Genomic DNA, 19,057 nt, shown 5'->3' with positions numbered 1-19,057 from the left:
CTCCCTAGTCCCCTTGAGCCTATGCTGTCATCCCACTGCCAAAACCTTCCCATGCTCCTTTCTCTGAACTTTATTTTAATAATTTCACTTTTCTCATCCTTTTTCTGAGGTCTGTAGCTCTCTAATCTCTGCCCTGTCAGACACGAAAACCCACTGCTGTAATCTTGCTTTGCTGTGGAGAAAGATCTAGGTTATATAAAGATCAATATGAGGCCAGAGAAAGTTCAAGTAGATCCTGTTTAAATCTCTGATGAATCTGTCTGTCTTTGTATCTGCCAACTTTTAAGGGCTGTGTGAGCAGCTGCAAGCATATGAGAGAGAGGGAGGAGGAGAAAGAAAGTAAGAAAAGTCATAAAGATAAGAAAGTGAGCGACTGATAAACATGGGCAAGACTGTGGACAAGGACTGTATTGTTTCGTGAGCCATTATGAAAACCAGCTCCACTAGTTGCTACACTTCAACCATGATGTGTGTATGCACACATGCACAAACACACTCACGCACCCTGTCTTTTACCAGGTTATGGATGTCATTCTTGACAGTCTAAGTTTCACACAGTATTGCATTGTGACAGCTGAGTTCTCCAGGGCAAACGTTCAAAAGCACCTCCACAAGCAACTTCTGACTGTCACTTAAAACACAGAGTGTTCAATATCACTGTCAACAGCTTAGTGAGTTTATTTGTTTTAATCACTATTAACACTTTATGTATTATGGTGTGAAAATGTGACATGCCAGTTGGTTTAAATCACAATTTTGTCTACAGAGGTAATTGATTAACAAATATTTAAACAAAGAAAGATAGCTGGAACAGTGAAATTCAAAGATGACAGGTAGATCTCACTGCAGCTTCAATGCCTTTGGTGCTGAGTTTGCTTTATAATTATTATTTAGTATTAGACTCATTGGTCACTTCATTCAGTACTGTATATCTGTACAGTCTAATGCAATCCAATACAGCAGCTCTGCCATGATTTCTAGTTATGCAAGGTTATAACTGCTCAGTTTTTAAATTGAAACTGTCAGAAAGGTTATCATTTTACTTAATTGTAGTTGTTTTTGTACATACTGTGGTGTGACTTTTTATTATGACAACTGATAGATATTTACCCATTGTACTGTGTCTGTTGTTTTCAACTTCATCCACTTTCAGGTCGAGGGCTAATTCAGTCTCCGATGTGAAGCTGATAGCTGCAGCCGCCTCTTGATCAAATGTGGCAGCCATGCTGCTAGACTTTGCCAATTCCCCCGTCCTGGAGCTGGAGCTTTTTACAGTAGGCTGAGCCTGTACAAAGTCACTGACTGTGCTGCTGGTTAGAATGCTACAGTGGGAAACAGCCTGGTCCAAGTCAGCATCTGAGTCATCAAGGCTACGGCTGATTTCAGAGCTAGAATCCTGGACAGCTAGACTGTTGGTGGTGCTGCTGCTGTTGCTTCTTGGGGTTCGGGAGCAGGCATTTGGAATAGCAATACAGACAGATGAAGGTTCTACCGCTATTTTCAGAGGAAGCTGGTTTATTGTTTCTGTTCCCTCAAGGGTAGAAGAGATTGGAATTGATTGTGCCACTTTGCTGTGGAAGGCAGGTGTCTGTGTTTTAGTATCATAGCTTTCAGGGGTGGGAGCACCAGAAGTCAAAGTGTCATCAGACCCAGGGGTAATGGAAGCTGGGGTGGGAGGGGCTGGAGCCTTTCTTTTCCTCTGCTGAGTTTCTAAACCATGACCCATCTAAAAGAAAATAAGTGACAGAGAGAAACAGCATGTAAGTTATTGTACAGTTGATTGAATAACTTTCCATCCCTTTACTTTGAAATGGCAAACAGACTAAAACAATTGTTCATTAAATAATATTTAATTAACATTCAGCAAGTACAAATGTCCTTTATCATCAGAAGTAACAGAAAGATTTAAAAAGAAAGAGAGTAAATGCAAAGTAAAAAAAGAAAGAAAAGAAAATTTTATCACTGCAAAAGTTTGCATGAAATGAAATGATCTCTAATACTTTGTATGTCCTCCCTTTGCCTTTATGACCTCTTTTTGTACCCTCTGAACAACATTTGAGATCCTTTCAGGTATAATTTGTTTGCCAATTCTTGATGGCATAACCATTCCAAGTGTACGTAATTTCTTGGTTGTCTTGGTATGTTCAGCCTTCTTCAAACCTATCCACAGTGATAGACAGGCCATGTTAAAAAATTCACCTTATTCTTAGCATAGCTGACTTTGCTTTGTACTTTGGATTAATGTCCTTTTAAAGGATCCACTGTCTCTTCATTTTTTCCTTTTGGCAGATGTTAGGGGGCAGCATGATAGCGGAGTGGTTAGCAGAAGGTCCTCAGTTTGCATCTTAGCCGGCTGCTGTTTGGAATTTGGGTGCTTCCTCCCACAGTCCAAAGACATGCATGACTAACTATGATTCTAAATTCTTCGTAGGTGTGAACTTGAGGATCAATAGTTGTATGTCTGTGTATATCTCTCTCTGTGGCCCTGAGATAAACTGGCGACATGTCCAGGGTGTACCCCGCCTCTTGCACAATGACAGCTAGGATAGGCACCAGCCCTCCGGTGACCCTAAAAAGGATAAGCGGTTACAGATAATGGATGGATGGAGGGATTGATGGGCTTAGGGCTTAGTTTAAAATATTCTGATATTGAGCTGCATTAATTCTTCTTCTAGTTTTTGCAGACCTCCAGTGTCTGATGCAGAAATACACTGCCAAAACATTAGAGAGCCTCCACCATGTTTGACTCTGGTAATGATGTTCCTTTCTCATCTCGCACAAATACTTTTCCAAATTATAACAAATAATTCAACTTTGGTGTCAACAGACCACATAATCTTGTTCCAAACTTCACTTGGTTTGTTCATATGCTGCTTAACATACTCCAAGTGTGCTGCCTTACATCGAGAAGTAAGCAATGCCTGTCTACGGGCTTTTCTTACAAGTGCATTTAACATGCCATGTGCCAGTGTTGTAAGTCTTTTTTTGAAAACCAGACAATTGATTTTACATATTCAAGTTAATTGCCTAAAGAGGAAATGATTTGTATTATTTTTGTAGGAACATTTGTACTAGCTGAATGTGCATTAAATATTTTGTTGAGGTAAACACAAATGTATTGTTGTATTACTTCTTGCAATTACAACATACTTCACTCAACTGTAATCTGAGCACCCTGCACGTGTATGTATGGTGTAACCTTAAGTCAGCCCATAAATTAAATCTGCCAGGACTGAAGTAGATTTTAGTACTGAGTAATTAAATCAAGTGGAGTTTTGGCAGACTTCTGAGTCTTTAAATCCAACAGTGAGTGCCAACATTCCTTTTAAATTATCTTCCAGTGATACAGTTAATTTTTATGCAATGCTATTGTGATGGATATTGTGCATATTGAAATGTGTATTTTACTGTGGTGTGTCTTATAATTATTAAATGGCAGTGCAATCATTATTTAGGTCTTACCAAGTTACTTACGACTACGAATCACAGATCACTTCATGGGGTGAAATGGCAGCCCGGTAATTTATTTATCATTAATGTGATTTATTATGCGTATGTGCACACACAAATGAAAAACATTTAGAAACGCTTGTCTTGCCAAGTTGTATCTGTATCTTACTTCCAACATCACATGACAACCTAAGTCATTATGGCATTAAGTCAATGAGAGAGATGAAGTAAAATGATACAAATTGATGCTAATTTACAAGTATGGAAAAGAGGAAAAACAGAGAAATTAAAAGGGCAGATAGGATATATGGTATAAATAAAATGATCTGGTTTAATCCATAGGAAAAGGAAGCCGTTGTCTTCCTCTTGTGCAAGTTGATCTCACTCTTTTTAAAGTCAGCTTCCTATGAATCAATTCAAAAGTGCAATGGATAGGTTGGAACAGAAGAGATGTCATTTATCTAAGGAACCCCAATTACTGCAGCTGTGTTTGACTTTGCTTCACTCTGAAACCCTACAGGGAACATGCCCAGAGCTGCGTCCAATGTTGCATCATGCAACTGTACAAAAAAAAAGAGCCAAATTGCTTTTTGACTAACCGGGTTCATGTATGGGAACTCATAAACTCACTGGCAAGCTATAGAATTTTATACATGCAAAAGGGATTTATACATATATGAATATAGACATACCAGAGAACGTAGGGTAAAGTTTAAGCTGAAATGGGTGACCCACTTGCCTGTGAAGCAAGATATACAGTATGTGTTTGTGTGTGTCTGTATCGCCTAAAGTTAAAGCCTTGATCATCAACTATGTTACACATAGTTACTGATATAAGTGTCTGTGTAAGTTAAAGGTGCAGAAAAGATTAGCCCGGCTGTCAAGCACTTACAGTAAATTGGAATCTATTTTAATAATTGTTTGAAGCTCTTGAGACTGCATTTCTTATTATTTCCAGAATTACTATAACGTTTTCAAAAAATCTAGAAAATAATCAGCAGATTAATCCATAATGAAAATAATCATTAGTTGAGAGCTCCACCTTTTTAGAACTACCACAGGTTTTTGCATTTAAGCACAAACAATATTAATCTAAAAATATAATGTACACTGTTGTACATGTACATGAATGTTGTCCCATTCTTGTCTGATGTAGGATTCTAGCTGCTCAACATACCTGGACCTTTGTTGCCGGATTTTTCATTTTATGATGTGCCAATGTTTTCTTTTGGTGGGAGAATATGTTGCTCTAAAACCTCTATGTACTTTTCAGCATTGATAATGCTGCCCACACCATAGGCACTCATGCACCCCCACACCATCAGAGATGCAGGCTTTTGAACTGTCCGCTGATAACAAGCTGAATGGTCCCTCTCCTCTTTAGTCCGCAGGACACGACATCCATGGTTTTTAAAAAAGAATTTCAAATTGTGATTAATCTGACCACAGAACAGTTTTCCATTTTGCCTCAGACCATTTTAAATGAGATTTGGCCCAGAGAACACGGCAGCATTTCTGCATCATGTTCACATATGGCTTCTTCTTTGCACGATGCAGCTTTAACTGACATTTGTGGATTGCAAAGTGAATTGTGTTCACAGACAGTTTCTGAAATTTCTGGAAGTGTTCCTGAGCCCATGCAGTGATATCCAGTAGAGAATAATACCTGTTTTTATTGTTTTTAATTAGTGAACCTCTGCCCATCTTTACATTCTAAAGGCTCTGCCTCTGTGAAATGCTCCTTTTAAACCCAGTCATGTTACTGACCTGTTGCCAATTAACCTAATTAGTTGTCAAACGCTCCTCCATTTGTTTTTGATTTGCAGCAATTACTTTTCCAGCCTTTTGTTTCCCCTGTTCCAATTATTTTTTAGATGTGTTGCTGCCATCAAATTCAAAATGAGTTAATATTTTCCATGAAATGGTAAAATTTCTCTGTTTTAACATCAGATATGTTGTTTATGTTCTATTGTGAATAAAATATGGGTTGATGAGATTGTTGATGAGATTTGCAAATCATTGCATTGTGTTTTATTCTGTTTTACACATCATCCCAACTTTTTTGAAATTTGGGGTTGTACTTAAATCAGGTACTGGGGTTGTACTTAAATCTGTCAGAGACTGAAGCCCTGTAAAATACCATATGCACGCTCAGACTACACTATATATTAAGTTATGCTGACTATATACTATTAATATGTATGCACTGTGTGCTGCTTTCTTATTATTGCTGGGTAGCATGAACAAAAATTTGTAGATTCTGATGGACTCTAAGTTTGTCACAGTATTATATTTTTTGCCTTTATATAGGTTTCTAGCTTATTCTATTGTTAAATGTGCATTAAATATAAAGGTTTTTTAGAGATATTTTCAAAGATTCTTTTGTACAAGTAAGAAACTAGCTTAATATAAATGCACAAGTTATTAACTGAACTCAAATTATGCAAATATTAAAATGGCTGTTAATCACAATTCCCTTGGTTCTCCAATTAACATGTACTACAATCATAATGTCATTCAAACGCTTGCATGTTATGTCACCTGCGGTGCCTTAAGAAAATGTCTGTTCAATTTTAAAAAATCCGGTATAAAAACTCCAAAATGCCAAATCCATGTGCGGAAAACGTTCTGCTGTGGTGACCCCTGAAGGTACAAGTTGAAAGCCACTCTTTAACTTAGCATACTTAGCATTACTACAAGAACCAATCAACATGTCACCAAAAGTCCATTCATTTCTAATAATTAAGGATGTTTGTATTTCATTAGCCACCATCTTATTATCTCACTATCTCACCAATGTGATTTTTGTGACAGTAACTCCACCAACTACAAATTAGATAATTTGATTACAGCTATTCAAGGCCTTTGCAGTTCTCTGCGGTGTTTTTGTCTTGCTTGAATTGAAGACTGGTTATATCTCTCAATGAAGCAATGCAGTACAAATGGTTAGGAGTTTGTTGTTTTGTCATGTTCACTAATATCTTAGCACAACTAAAATAAAAAATAAAAAACTGCTTATGCTTTTTTCTATTTTACAAACCCTATAACCAGAGTCACCCACAGTTCATTAATGCAAAGCAACATGCCAACCACACTGTAAACATTCTGAATAAGCCGCTGTAATCTGTCAGTTCCTCTTCAAATAATTCTTTGCTGTCACACATTGAGAATTTTTCCTTTTTTTGTTCAGTTTTGTATGGGCTCTGATTAAAGGACATTTAAGAAACATCAAGACATATTTGTACATTCACACATTGTTATGGGAATGTGCCTTATCACAAAAGCTCCTTTAGGACCATGCCAGGACAGTCTGGTGAGTCTCTTATGTGTTCAACACTCCAGTTTAAGAGGTGAAGGGCCCCATGTTGCAGCATGTCAAATAGGGCCACCCAAGGAGGCTCCAATGTAGGGGTTTGACCACTCAGTTGTTTTGAAGGACCCTGAAAGGGAGAGGGTAAGAGCTGGAACACACCACGCAATCTTTGTGTGTCCTGCATTGTTGACGCTAGTCAGACCCATCCACAGGCTAATTTGACGTGGTAATTCAGTGTCTGTTGATCCATATGTGGGTGAGACTACTCTAATTGGCTTAGAGAATCAACAGGGCTCGAAATTAAAGCTGTCCTGTTGTCCCACGTACATATAGCACCTGGCACTGAAAGATTCTGGATCTGGCACAATTCTGAGACATTTAAGAAAATGACATCACAGTTTTCTGACATTACAGGATAATAATTCTTCAAGCCACTTAAATGAATAAATACAATATGAATAAATACAATAAGTTTTATGACGTGCTGTTGCCAGCTTATTAATCATTCCTAATATATGGTTCTGCTGTAGCCAGTATAACCATTTTTATGCTCTCCCCTATATAACATTCCAGCTCTGCAGATGGAAGTAGATAAACAGGTTAATGTTCAAAATGGGTGATTTCTCTGAAGTTAATTGCTGTACCCTAAACAGAGCTGAATACACTAAGGTTATAATTGTGAGTACAAAGCTATCAAGAAATCTGCTGATAATATAAATATGAATTTAAAAAAGTCAGATATTTTATCTGCTGTAGTATTTAAACAGTTTATTGTGTATTGCTATTATACACACAGTAGATTTCCACCACGGTGTGTCAAACAGAAGGTTCTAAATTGTAGTGTACTTTTGCATTGATTGGCTATAGTGAGAAAAATTTACAATACTTAAAAGTTTTTTATGTAGACAAGCACAGGTAATAACTAACAGAATGTTGATGGTGAGTTACTAATTATGCAAGTTACTGAAACAAGATATTAGACTATTTATAATGTAAAATGTAAAAAAAAGTACTTAAATTGGGATCATGTTTAAGTCTCGGACATTTAAAAGTAGAAGTTGAGACATTTGTGGGACACCAACAAAAAAAGTTAATTTCGAGACCTGCAAATCAATGTAGTAGAGTAGAGAACACTGTATTAACCAGTTCAAGTTGTACCGTTGTTGTAACTTCTCATCAGACATATCTTCGATTAGAAGTAGTTATAAACTCTCTGTGGTGGGCCAGAATGGTGTGAAAATGATAAGCCAACGCTGCTTTGTTTACAGTTTTACAGACAAAGCCCAAAGACCTGATGCAAAGACAAACAGCTTTCATCAGTGTTAGTTCTTTAATGTCGGCTTGGGTTGTCATGGCTCTAAAAGGGCAACCATAAACTGCTAATGTGAAATACAAACTATATATGTGCACTGATTTGCCACATTAATACCACCTGGTGGTTTTAATGTTGTGGTGAACAGGGGTCAGTAATCTGACCATCTTGCATCTACACTCAATCATGGCCAACAATAAAATTTTCCCATGCTTACTCCTGTCCAACACATCACGAAAACAATCAGGTATGTTAATCTAGTAGCTGACCATATGTGCACACTGTATGTTTGCGCATGTCCGCTTTCATGAGTAAGTTCATATATGTATATCTGTGTGTAGATGTATGTGTATGTATACATGTCTTAGACATAATACTTCCTGAACTGCCTCAATACCTGAGATAAAAACAGTTAGCACGTGTCAGATTTATAATGTGGTACTATAATGAACTTCTGTATGTGCATATGTGATGGATGAGTTTTATCTTCAAAGACTTAATAATAATAATAATGTGTGTGTGGGTGGGTGGGGAGTCGGGGGCTAGCTAACGTTAGGAAATCACATGTCTGACCAAGTTCCATTGTCATCTTCTTTGTCCAACTAACCCACTGAAATGAAGATGAATGTTTTTTTTTTTACATTTTCCCTAAATTTACAGTTTTGTTCATATGTACAGTGGGATAGAAGATAAAGCATAGGAGAACCTTGGTAAAATACATCAATCTTGTGTCATACTCATTATAATGCACTTGGCCCAGCTTTGAGAGATACTGTAGAGAAAGACAGACATGGAGACAGAGAGTTACCAGAAAAATCTCTCCAACACCTATTTGTCTTTCGAGTGAGAAACATCTATTACTGTTTTTCAGCAGTTACATTTTTAAGCTAGTCTTAAGAATTTTGGTCAAGCAAAATTTGTTTACCACATCGGGAGTGTTTTTGCTGACTAAAGGACATTCTCACTACATTTTGATATATATTTTTCTATGTGTAGCAGGGCTGTTTTCGCAATGTTGGTGTAACTCTAAATGCCCTACCAGAGCCAGAGCACCTGCTGTTTTTATCTGTAGCATGAAAAAAGCTTTAAAAGGAAGAATGAAGTGATGAATGGAGGAACCCTGGCTGTTTTCTTTGGCAGGAGAAGCTTCCCTGCCTTTTCTCTGAACTGTTGCATGGGAATGTGCAGATACATACTGTAATGGCATGGGGCAAATGGTAAACATTCTTTTCTACATCCTTCCAAACCTGTACTGATGTCTCACATTAGGAACACCCAGGTACACACTTTCTGTCTATCCTTGCTTTTTCTTTTACTTTTACTCTCCTGTGTTTCGCTCCATTGTTTCTTAACAGATTCTTATCTGGCCAGGAGTAGGCATATCTAACCACAAATACCAGGGGGACAGATGAAACCCAATAACAGTAGGGCTGAGGTCTTTGTTTGTGTATAGCAGAGGATGTATTATTTGGGTGAAGCTATGCTGAGTCAGTAAGTGCTATAAAAGAGGCAAAACTGAGGGTGCAATTAAAAAATGCTGATGACCAGGGACAGTAAAAATGTCAAGAAGAAAAGACCTTAATAGCAAACCAACCAACCATTAGTAACTAATGCTTCATTTAGTTGACTGAGTGAGTACTGTGCAATAGAGCAGATCAACGTTAGCTACTATTGTAGACAAAGACATGACTGATAAAAGACTAAAATATATGCTTCCTCCTGCTGCTCTCTGTTTACACATTGGTGGATCATCAGGAGGAAAATTGATCAATCAAGAAACCTCACAGACTTACAGACTTAGAACATGCATAAAACCAAAGAGTTTCTGAAGGAAAGCTCAGTTTATCGTTTAAAACACATGAAACAAACTCCATTGACCTTGTTTGATTAGTTACAAAAGACTAAGTAAAGTACCAATTGTCTCTGCAGTTCTAAAAACTCAATCAGAGACATCTTCTCTTGTAAAACTGATTTCACATATGTTTTTCTACTCAAATTAAATACAATCAAATGCCACACTAAAGAAGTGATCTTCTTCTGCTATATATACACACATAATTTATTATATAATATATTTTAGTATTCAGGTACACTGAATGACATTTGATCAAATATTGAATAAGCCCAGTTTCAAAAAGTAGTTTTAATAATTTAATACAGGATTCTAGTTGGATAAGTAACTGCTATTACCAGCCTGGCTCTGATCTAAAGTATGTTTCAAAATTGAGAAGATCACAGTTAAGACTGTGGATTGTGATTATTTTCTAAAGAGACTGTTACGTGATCTTTCATCCAGATTGCCCACCCCAGTACATGAAAAACAGATTTCATGATATACTGCATTCTAGAAACATGACCCCCAAAGCTTAGTGTTAATTTTCCACAACCTAAATACACACATCCATCCTGTGACTTTCTGTCTCTGACCATGACACAGTGAGTCACTTAGTTTCTCTCTTGCTCCTTATCTTCTCTCACTCTGCACATTCGTTGTTCTGTCTTTATCTTTCTCGCTTCTTACACATGTAGTTCAGCAGCAGACGTAAGCACAAATGTACTTACTCAAGAATCACATTCTGTTAACGAACAGTGAGGCAGAAAGCTCATAATTTATCTTTAACTTTTATTTATCTCATAGTTTTAGACAAGTTATCTTCTAGTACTTAAATTAGCTTCCCAACTCCCGCTCTGTATTGCTGGTCTTGTGATTTCTGGGAGTGTCTCAGTGTCTTAATCTGACAGATGGACAGATAAATTACTATCTAAATATCCATCTAAATTATTATATATTCAACTACAGTCTTCAGTGATAAAAAGAAGCACAACAGCTATAAGGAGCTTCTTAATAATGTTCAAAGTGAACTGTAAAACATTACACATCTAAATGAAGTTTACCTGAAAGAATATGTTTTTATGTAATTTATGCATGTCAAGTGAAGGTTAACTTGTTTATGGATATGGTTGATTTTGGCTGAAATCTATCACAAATAATTGTGTTTTAGGATAATATTTGATTACTTCTCTTCTTTGTTGCTTAACCTATTACTGTACTATTTAAGAATAGAGACTGTGTCAATCTGGTGATAAGTTTGTGTCAGCAGCTTCTTCATTCTATAAAAACATTCAACATGCCAACCTTAGAACAAAATTTCCCTTCAGCAACACACATCAAGATTCCTAGCTACTCCAACTAAACAAAACCTATAATTAGACGGAGGGAGAAGGGATGTTGGTTGCTAAACAACATTTCCCAGCATGCCACTATAACACTTTAATGAGACTACAGGGAGCTTTTCCTCTAATGTAGACAATACAGGTCAGTATGACCTTGAGGTGCTGAATCTCAGGCAAAAATATTCAAAGGGAAAGCTGCTTTAAACATGTACCGCTTTAAGGCTAAGGGATTTTGATATTTTACATAAATAGGACCTTTTTAAAAATGAAAAAAGGGATGTGTCATCGTTTGATGATGATGTAAATAACAAAAACTTATGAATACACTGTTTTGCAGTTAGTGTTATGCATAATTTATCTAGTATCCCCTTACCTGATAGCCCTCCAAGCTAGTCTGTCCCAGGATTGGTGTAGGGGCCCCAGGCGGTGCCGGGGCCCTCCTCTTCTTGGTCTCAGCCTTAGGTGACATCCTGGGTGTGCTCATGACTGACTGAGAATGACCTGAGTTCCTGGGCTGATCTTCTGTCCCCGGGAATCCGGATACTGAAGACAGACTCTGAGAATAAGAAAAAATAAATAAATTATACATACTGGTTTGTATGTATTAGTATGTGAAAGAGCTTAAAGTACCCTGCTCAGGCACCACTGAGTTATTACCGTATACTGTGAATTTATTATGTTGCTGTTTTTGCACCTGTGGTTAAAATGCCATCACATTTTTAAAGACTGCTTAGATCCTATTCATTATCCCCATCAAATCAATTCAGTGCTCCAACAACATGTTTTATACCAAATATTGAGGTTATACATTAAATGTATACATTTCCGATAGTATTTAAAAGTTACAAATTAAAAGTACAACCACATTTTAAAGGGTGGCTATCTTGGATCTGACACTGAACTCTACTCACCTTCACCTTTTAGACTTCTTTGCACTAATCTACCCACTCACACACCCTACCCTTTGTCAAAACTGCAAGAGAGTAGCAAATGCACTCTGGCACTTGTGGAAAATGCAAACTCAGAGTGCATTCATAATTATAAAGTGCACATTAAAAGAAATCTACCGAACAGTAGATGTTCACTAACACAACCAAGTACATGGCTTATCAATCACATCTGTAGTGAATTTCTTTTAGTTCAAGTACAAGTAAAAATATAAAATCCAAACATAAAGTAACATAACATAAGTAAGACAATTTCTAATGACTAAAAATGTGACTGACTCCCCACAACTACCACTGAAAAGCAATCTTCAGCATAGTGAAGAATACTCCTACAGCTACTCTGAACATGTATGAAATAACTAACTTTTATTAACATACATCTACTTTGCTTAAGGTATTGCTAAACAAATGAAAGTAGGAAGACAAAATGTAATACCAAAAATATCAGATGACCAGTTGTATGTTTCAAGGCTCTTTCCCTTCTGACCCTACCCAATGTCACTGGTTGTTAAAGCTACACTATGCAGCTGTCAAAATCAAGGTAGCATTAACCAACTCTGCTACTAAGAAAATATTTTTTTTATTTGTAATGTGGATTAAAGTAGCTGCAATTTTAATTTAGAAGTTACAGTACTTAGTATGAGCTTTTGAGTCATAAGTAAATTGCATCTTTGCACTAGTAGTATTGTACAAGATTATTGTTGGTTAGGGACAATCTGCAAAAATATTTGATAAATACAGGACTTTATGTTTATTGACCCCCCCTTCCCCAGACAGGCATATACATTTCTGTATTTTATGTCATGTGGTCTTCAACATGGCCCTTAAAAAAGATGTTTTCTAGCTATGATAGTGGGCCATACACACACACCCACACGGACAAGTTTAGCCCTTAATGAACAATTAGAGATAAGAAGCTGTGGCTTTAGTGCTAATGTATCCAAGGTAGGGTAATGTGATGCCTTCAGGCTGATAACAATATGTGTCTTACTTGTGTCTGTGTGTGTGTGAGTGTGGTCTTGCTTTCATGCACAAATGCATCAGTGTTGTCGGATAACACTCTCTTGATGAAAAAAACATAAAAAAACAATGATAGCAAAGAGTAAAAGCCCAATGGAAAAGGTGATACTCCTTATACAGCTAAAAAAATAAAGCTTTAAAATTTTCAGGATCAAATCTACAACCAAGGGTTTAATTCATGTTCTGTTGCCATGTTAGTTTTACTTTTCATTTCTCAGACTTCCCTCATGTTACATTATCCCTAAAGAAATCTTGAAAGTATGATGTATATTCCAAAGAATCTGATGAAGACATTAAAAAAAAAACAAAGAGGACAAAGAAGACAACAAAGACAACTGAGACCATGTAGAGGAGAATGATAATGAAGGCAGTAAGTCAACAACACAAATAGCAAAGAGGAAAATGGTGGAACAGGTTTTGTGCTTGATAATACAGTAATGTGAACCAGAGTCAGTCAGGCAGTGTTTTTCCAGCTAACACAATCAAATGCTGTATTGATCTTAGGTGAGCCACAGATGGCCTCTGCTGAACCGAGGTTCATCGCTGCAAAATCCAATTAACATGATTAAGTTATGGATATAAAAGGTGAATGCATACTACAGACACTGGTTTGGTTGTTTTTTGAAAAACAAAATGCAATGTTATTGATGGTGTTTATGGTCAAAATCTAACATTCTAGTAAATATGATGAATTATTCAGAACCCCAGAATAACCATCCCTTTTTGGAAGTTTCAAGGCTGTTGTCAATCCCTTCAAAACTAGGCAACAGGCATATACACTTTAAATAAATGCTATATTGTATACATCAGTACATGTTTATTTCTCCCATGCTATCTGATTATTCAGTGCTTACTTGTGGGAAAGAAACAAGAGGGGATAAGAACCTACCTCCTACCCCCAAACCTTCTGGAAAGAGTTTCTGCCCTCTAGTGGACATGAGCACACATGACATGACAACAACTCAATATCCTATACATGTGGCCATTGAGACTTTATGCTAACTATGCTAACACAAAGATGTGTACGATACCTGTGTCAAACCAGGCCAACGGCCTTTTCAAATAAACCATATTTTTTCAAGAATCACATCAAATATCACCTATTGGCCATCTGTACTATCAACTGATTATTTTTACAAAAAGTAATTAATCAATATTTTACTAATTATAATGATAAAGTGAGTGTTAAAGAGTTTTAAAATGACTTGATTATTACCTAATATGTTTGTTTGCTTGTTTACTAAATAAATGTGACTGAACTGTTCAACAAAAGGTTGAAAAGCTCAGCAGTCTACACATTTAACATGCTGAAATAAACAGTTTAAAAGATGTTTATATAAGGGATTCACTCTTTTGTTCTACAACAGAACTATTACAGACCAACAAGGAAACTTGAACATGGATATATAATTCATGCAGCCTGAGACATACAATCAACATTTCTAAATAATCCAGTATTAGCGGTAAGGATCTATACTACAAAAAAATGACTTTACATCAGACTAAACACCACATCAGTGAGTCATCAGTCATGCAAGTTGTGGAACTGAAAATGACATAAAGCAGAAACCACCAAACCATATGATGAAATCTAATACTACTATCCTGCAATTAAGTTTGTTTAGGTTTTCCAATTTTCTGTTGCAACAATGCTAATTATGGGGTCATTAATTTAAATTTAGAAGTAGTGTTTAGATTGTGCTGTTGTTGCAAGTTTACTGTACAAGTTTGTTAAGTTCCTGTTATTCCTATTTTTGGATTGCTTCAGAGACAAACAAAAAAAGGTCCCTCTTTGTTTTTATTAATCAGCTCTGGACATTTTTTGATGCGTTTGTGATACTTACGTTAGATTGTGTGTTTGCATTTTGAATTACGTTATCATCACAGTCACCCATGTCCATAGATGTTGTTTCTGTCTGTAAACAGGAAGGCATAGCCAACATGCAGCATTCAGTTTTTCAGCCATGCATTTAGCATGCCTCAGCTATCAATATGAATAAATATTTATGGCATGGTCAGTTTGTAAATCATTTTAAGGTCACATATTCTTCATGGCAGTTGTATAAAAAGGTCACAGGTAAACTTTGTAGTCAGAATTTATGACATCATCTTGCTATTTATTAACTAATAACTAATAACTAAAACAATATGAATGTTAGTAAAACACTGGTACAATTTTAAAACGTATTATTATTAGTGATACACTTAATAGTGTAAATGCAACATGCTTTCAAAAATTTGACAAAGCAATCTGTAGTCTTACTTTGTATTTCCTTCTGCTAAACTGGAAGACACTCAGGAGGCCTTTTTTCTCAGCTCTCCCTGAAGTGGTGGAACTGGAGTGAATAGAGCCTGTTTAAAGAAAAGAAGAGCAGGAAGAAGAAGGAATGGGGACATGACAAGTGTCAGCGATTCATCTAGGTAATTCAGACCCTGACAGGTCAACAGTTTGAGGAATTCAAAAAAGCTAACAGACAAGCTATTCCAGCAAAAATACAGTAGAATGATTTAGTTTACAAAAAAAGCACAGTGGCTTTTTCATGACAGTACAGTCTTGTGACTTTAGAGCTTGCTTGAATAAAAAACCCAATTTAGTTTGTAATTATGTATTGAGAATCTACTCAACCTGTTCACAAAGAACTGACTAAAATAAACTGATTTTCCTCAGCAGAGGGCAGTATAGCTTATAGCTGCTAAAGGTCCACCTTTGTCTAACCTTCACTGTCTACAAAGGAGTATGTACGACTAGTCATGATAGCAATGTTGGCTTCAGGATAAGTAGGGAAGGTAAACTAACCATTCACAGAGTCAAGTCACAGAGCTATACTGCCATTTTATTTGTATTCTGAAAATTATTTTTTTATTGATTTATTAATTATTAATACATCATATGAAAATTATTTATATTAGTTACAATAACTATTACTTTGAAGAAAAATAAAAAAACAAACAAGCATGTATGTCTAACACAGTAAAAATGAGGATTAGTGAAAAAGCAGCAGTACTTTGGGTTAAATAGTTACTTAGACATATCTGCAACACAAAGGCAGAAAACACTTATGATTAATACCTGAGAGATTAAGAGCAGGGGCAGAAGCCATTTTAAGCTGGTGAACTGGAAAACATGGCAAGTTAAAAAAACATATTTTAACATATCTAAATTTTAGAGCAGCTCAAAAAAAGAACTGTTTAAAATATGTCACTTTCAACATCTGATATGTTGTTTATGTTCTATTGTGAATAAAATATGAGTTGATGAGATTTGCAAATAATTGCATTCTGTTTTTATTTAGTTTTTGAATTGGAGTTGTAAATGCAAACAGTAGAAACAAAAATAAACAATTGTACAATTTTACTTATATGAAAAAGAATCTGTGCATTCATCATCTTAACCACTTAACCTGTACAGGGTACATGCTGGACAGGTTGCCAGTCTATCTCATGACCAACACAGAGAGACATGCACAGAAAGACAACCACTCACACCTACAGGCAATGTGGAGTCACAAATTAACCTAACATGCATGTCTTTGGACTGTGGGAGAAAACCACAGTATACAGAGTAAACCCACACAAGCATGGGGAACACATGCAAACTTCACGCAGAAGGGCAGCAGATGGCTGGGGATTCAAAGCGGGAACCTCTAGGTGTGAGGCAGCAGTGGTAACCACTCCACCATCGTGCTTCACTACATAAAAATAATATGCCATAACGATAACTTATCCTATAAGATGATAGCCTCTATAAGTCATTTCTATAAATTTCAAGGGGTGTGGACTGTCAACTGCTGGTAAAATTAGTAGTTCTAAAAGGTAAAAAGTAAAAGCCATAGACCAGTGAGGATGCTGGGAAACACTTTTAACTATAAAAGGTAGGGGAGGGATCTATGATGACATCTTTTATTTATATATATATATATATATATATATATATATATATATATATATATATATATATATATATATAATTTTTTTTTTTTTTGAGTACTGTCCAAATATAGAAATTTGAAACAGAAAATGGAAAATGACATAAGTAGTTAGGGTTTACCTAGACTCTGATTGTGAATGTAGAGTTCTTTGATCCCCAGCTCTGTCAGAGATTTGTCCAACGGTAACTCGTGGTGACTGGTGTTGTTCTTCAAGAGCAGGATGTGTGCAGGGTCAAACTCACACTTGTCACAGATGGCCGGTATCAGAGCCTGGAGTGGTATTAGGGGGTTGACACGTACCACTGCCTTCTGGCTGCCATGGTAGTTAACCATCAAACGTACAGTTTTCTGATAAAGAGAGAGGAGACATTCGGTGATTAATGTCTAGAATTTGGGAAAAGAGGCTAATTAGGTATCACTGGTAGCCACTGGAGAAATATTCCCATTCACCAGTCAAAGAACAGGCATTTATTCATAAGCAAAAAGAAAGACTGGCCTTATTAAAAGAAACAACACAAAATTAATCAAAGCTTACCGACTGAGTTACAGGTAGACTATATTGGATGCTCTCTAAAGATAAAGATGTTGGAAGATAAAGACAATGTAATATCTATTATTAATCAATAAACTACTATGCTGTTTTGAAGTTTGAAATTTTTAAAAGAGTAAAAGTGTAAGAGACAGAAGGACAAAATGAAGAAAGACAGTTAAGTAATGAGTAACATGAAGTTAGACTTTAGTTGTTGACAAGATGTTCTGCAATAGGGAACAGACGGGCATCCTACTGAGTACTGTAGTTCTGTAAAGACATAAAAACCCTTTAGTAGTCTAGAGACTAGATAAATAGCTCTTCAGTCACTTTTGCATTTAAAGTAAAGTAAAGTTCATTGTTAAATATCCGTTTTAATTTCAAAATCCCATTTTTGGTGGATTTCTTTTATAAATAAAGGCAGCTAGAAAGCACTCAAACTGCAGACTTCTGTAAAGGTCTAGTAATCTTCTAGTTATCAATTATTTGTCAACAAGTCAACAATCTGTTTTATTTCATTCTTCTGAAAATAACAATAATAAATAAGCAACAGAAATGATCATATTCAGCTCACAGGTTAGGACATATGGTCAGTGTAGACATCAAGATGGAAAATTATAGATCGAGGCAATCACATAGCATTTATCTGTAACTTTATAGATGTAGCAATTTATCACACATCATGACCCTCATGAGGGAAGGCTTAATTAAGTTACATTAATTTTAGCAGTGTAATAAACTGGCAGTTGAGTGTACACTATATCAAATTTTCCTTTTAACTGCTGAGACTGGTGGTACAATGGGAAGACAGATAAAATAGAGGAGGATGAATGACAGCAGTGTCTGAAGTAGTGTCAATCTCTGGCCTAAAGCCAGGCAGGGTCAAAGGGAGAGAACAGCCAGTGAGCCCTGAGAAGAGCAGAGAAATAATGCATGGTAACTAAAGGTAAGGCACTCATCAAATTTTCAAACTGTAGGAGGATAGCAGAGGAGAGCCAAAGAAAAAGAAAGAAAAAGAGTCTGAAGCCAATTAGAAGAAATTCAGAGATTACATAGACTAATGACCTTTATAAACAGATGATAAAAATACATATAGATAAACAGGGGAAAGGAGACAGTATGCCCTCAAATTCAAAAACCAATGAGTAAGAAGTTATACTGACACATGCTAGGCCAGTTTAATCCCAACCAGCTTCCTACCTTTGCATGGGCCTTTATATGTTTCACTGGCCTTGCTTTCTGCCAGCAGTGACAGGCAAAAAGGTAGAGAGGCAGGGGATAAATATTACACACTAATACCGTGAGGATAGGGTATTAAAATCATACATGCTGACTGTAGTATTAAATCGAAGGAAAAGCTTTCGCTACAGCATGCTGGGCAAC

The 19,057-nt window shown here is 36.3% G+C and overlaps 1 protein-coding gene across 13 annotated transcripts in view; it reads right to left on the bottom strand.

Annotated features, from left to right (window-relative positions):
* Positions 1 to 19,057, bottom strand: part of cobl (cordon-bleu WH2 repeat protein) — a 46,165-nt gene that overhangs the window by 12,627 nt on the left and 14,481 nt on the right. For 10 of the 13 annotated variants that reach the window (XM_067511976.1, XM_067511969.1, XM_067511980.1 and 7 more), the window contains 6 exons: positions 17,265 to 17,493; positions 16,287 to 16,331; positions 15,480 to 15,568; positions 15,061 to 15,132; positions 11,623 to 11,805; positions 1,111 to 1,726 (listed from right to left, as the gene is read on the bottom strand). In XM_067511976.1, the coding sequence (XP_067368077.1) occupies positions 1,111 to 1,726; positions 11,623 to 11,805; positions 15,061 to 15,132; positions 15,480 to 15,568; positions 16,287 to 16,331; positions 17,265 to 17,493 (1,234 nt within the window). The remainder of the gene's footprint in view (positions 1 to 1,110; positions 1,727 to 11,622; positions 11,806 to 15,060; positions 15,133 to 15,479; positions 15,569 to 16,286; positions 16,332 to 17,264; positions 17,494 to 19,057) is intronic. The other 3 variants (XM_067511978.1, XM_067511977.1, XM_067511979.1) reach the window with 3 other exon arrangements.

Source organism: Channa argus, chromosome 7, assembly GCF_033026475.1.
Source record: "Channa argus isolate prfri chromosome 7, Channa argus male v1.0, whole genome shotgun sequence".
Lineage (NCBI taxonomy): Eukaryota > Metazoa > Chordata > Actinopteri > Anabantiformes > Channidae > Channa > Channa argus.
This window is presented reverse-complemented; position numbering and strand designations above follow the sequence as displayed.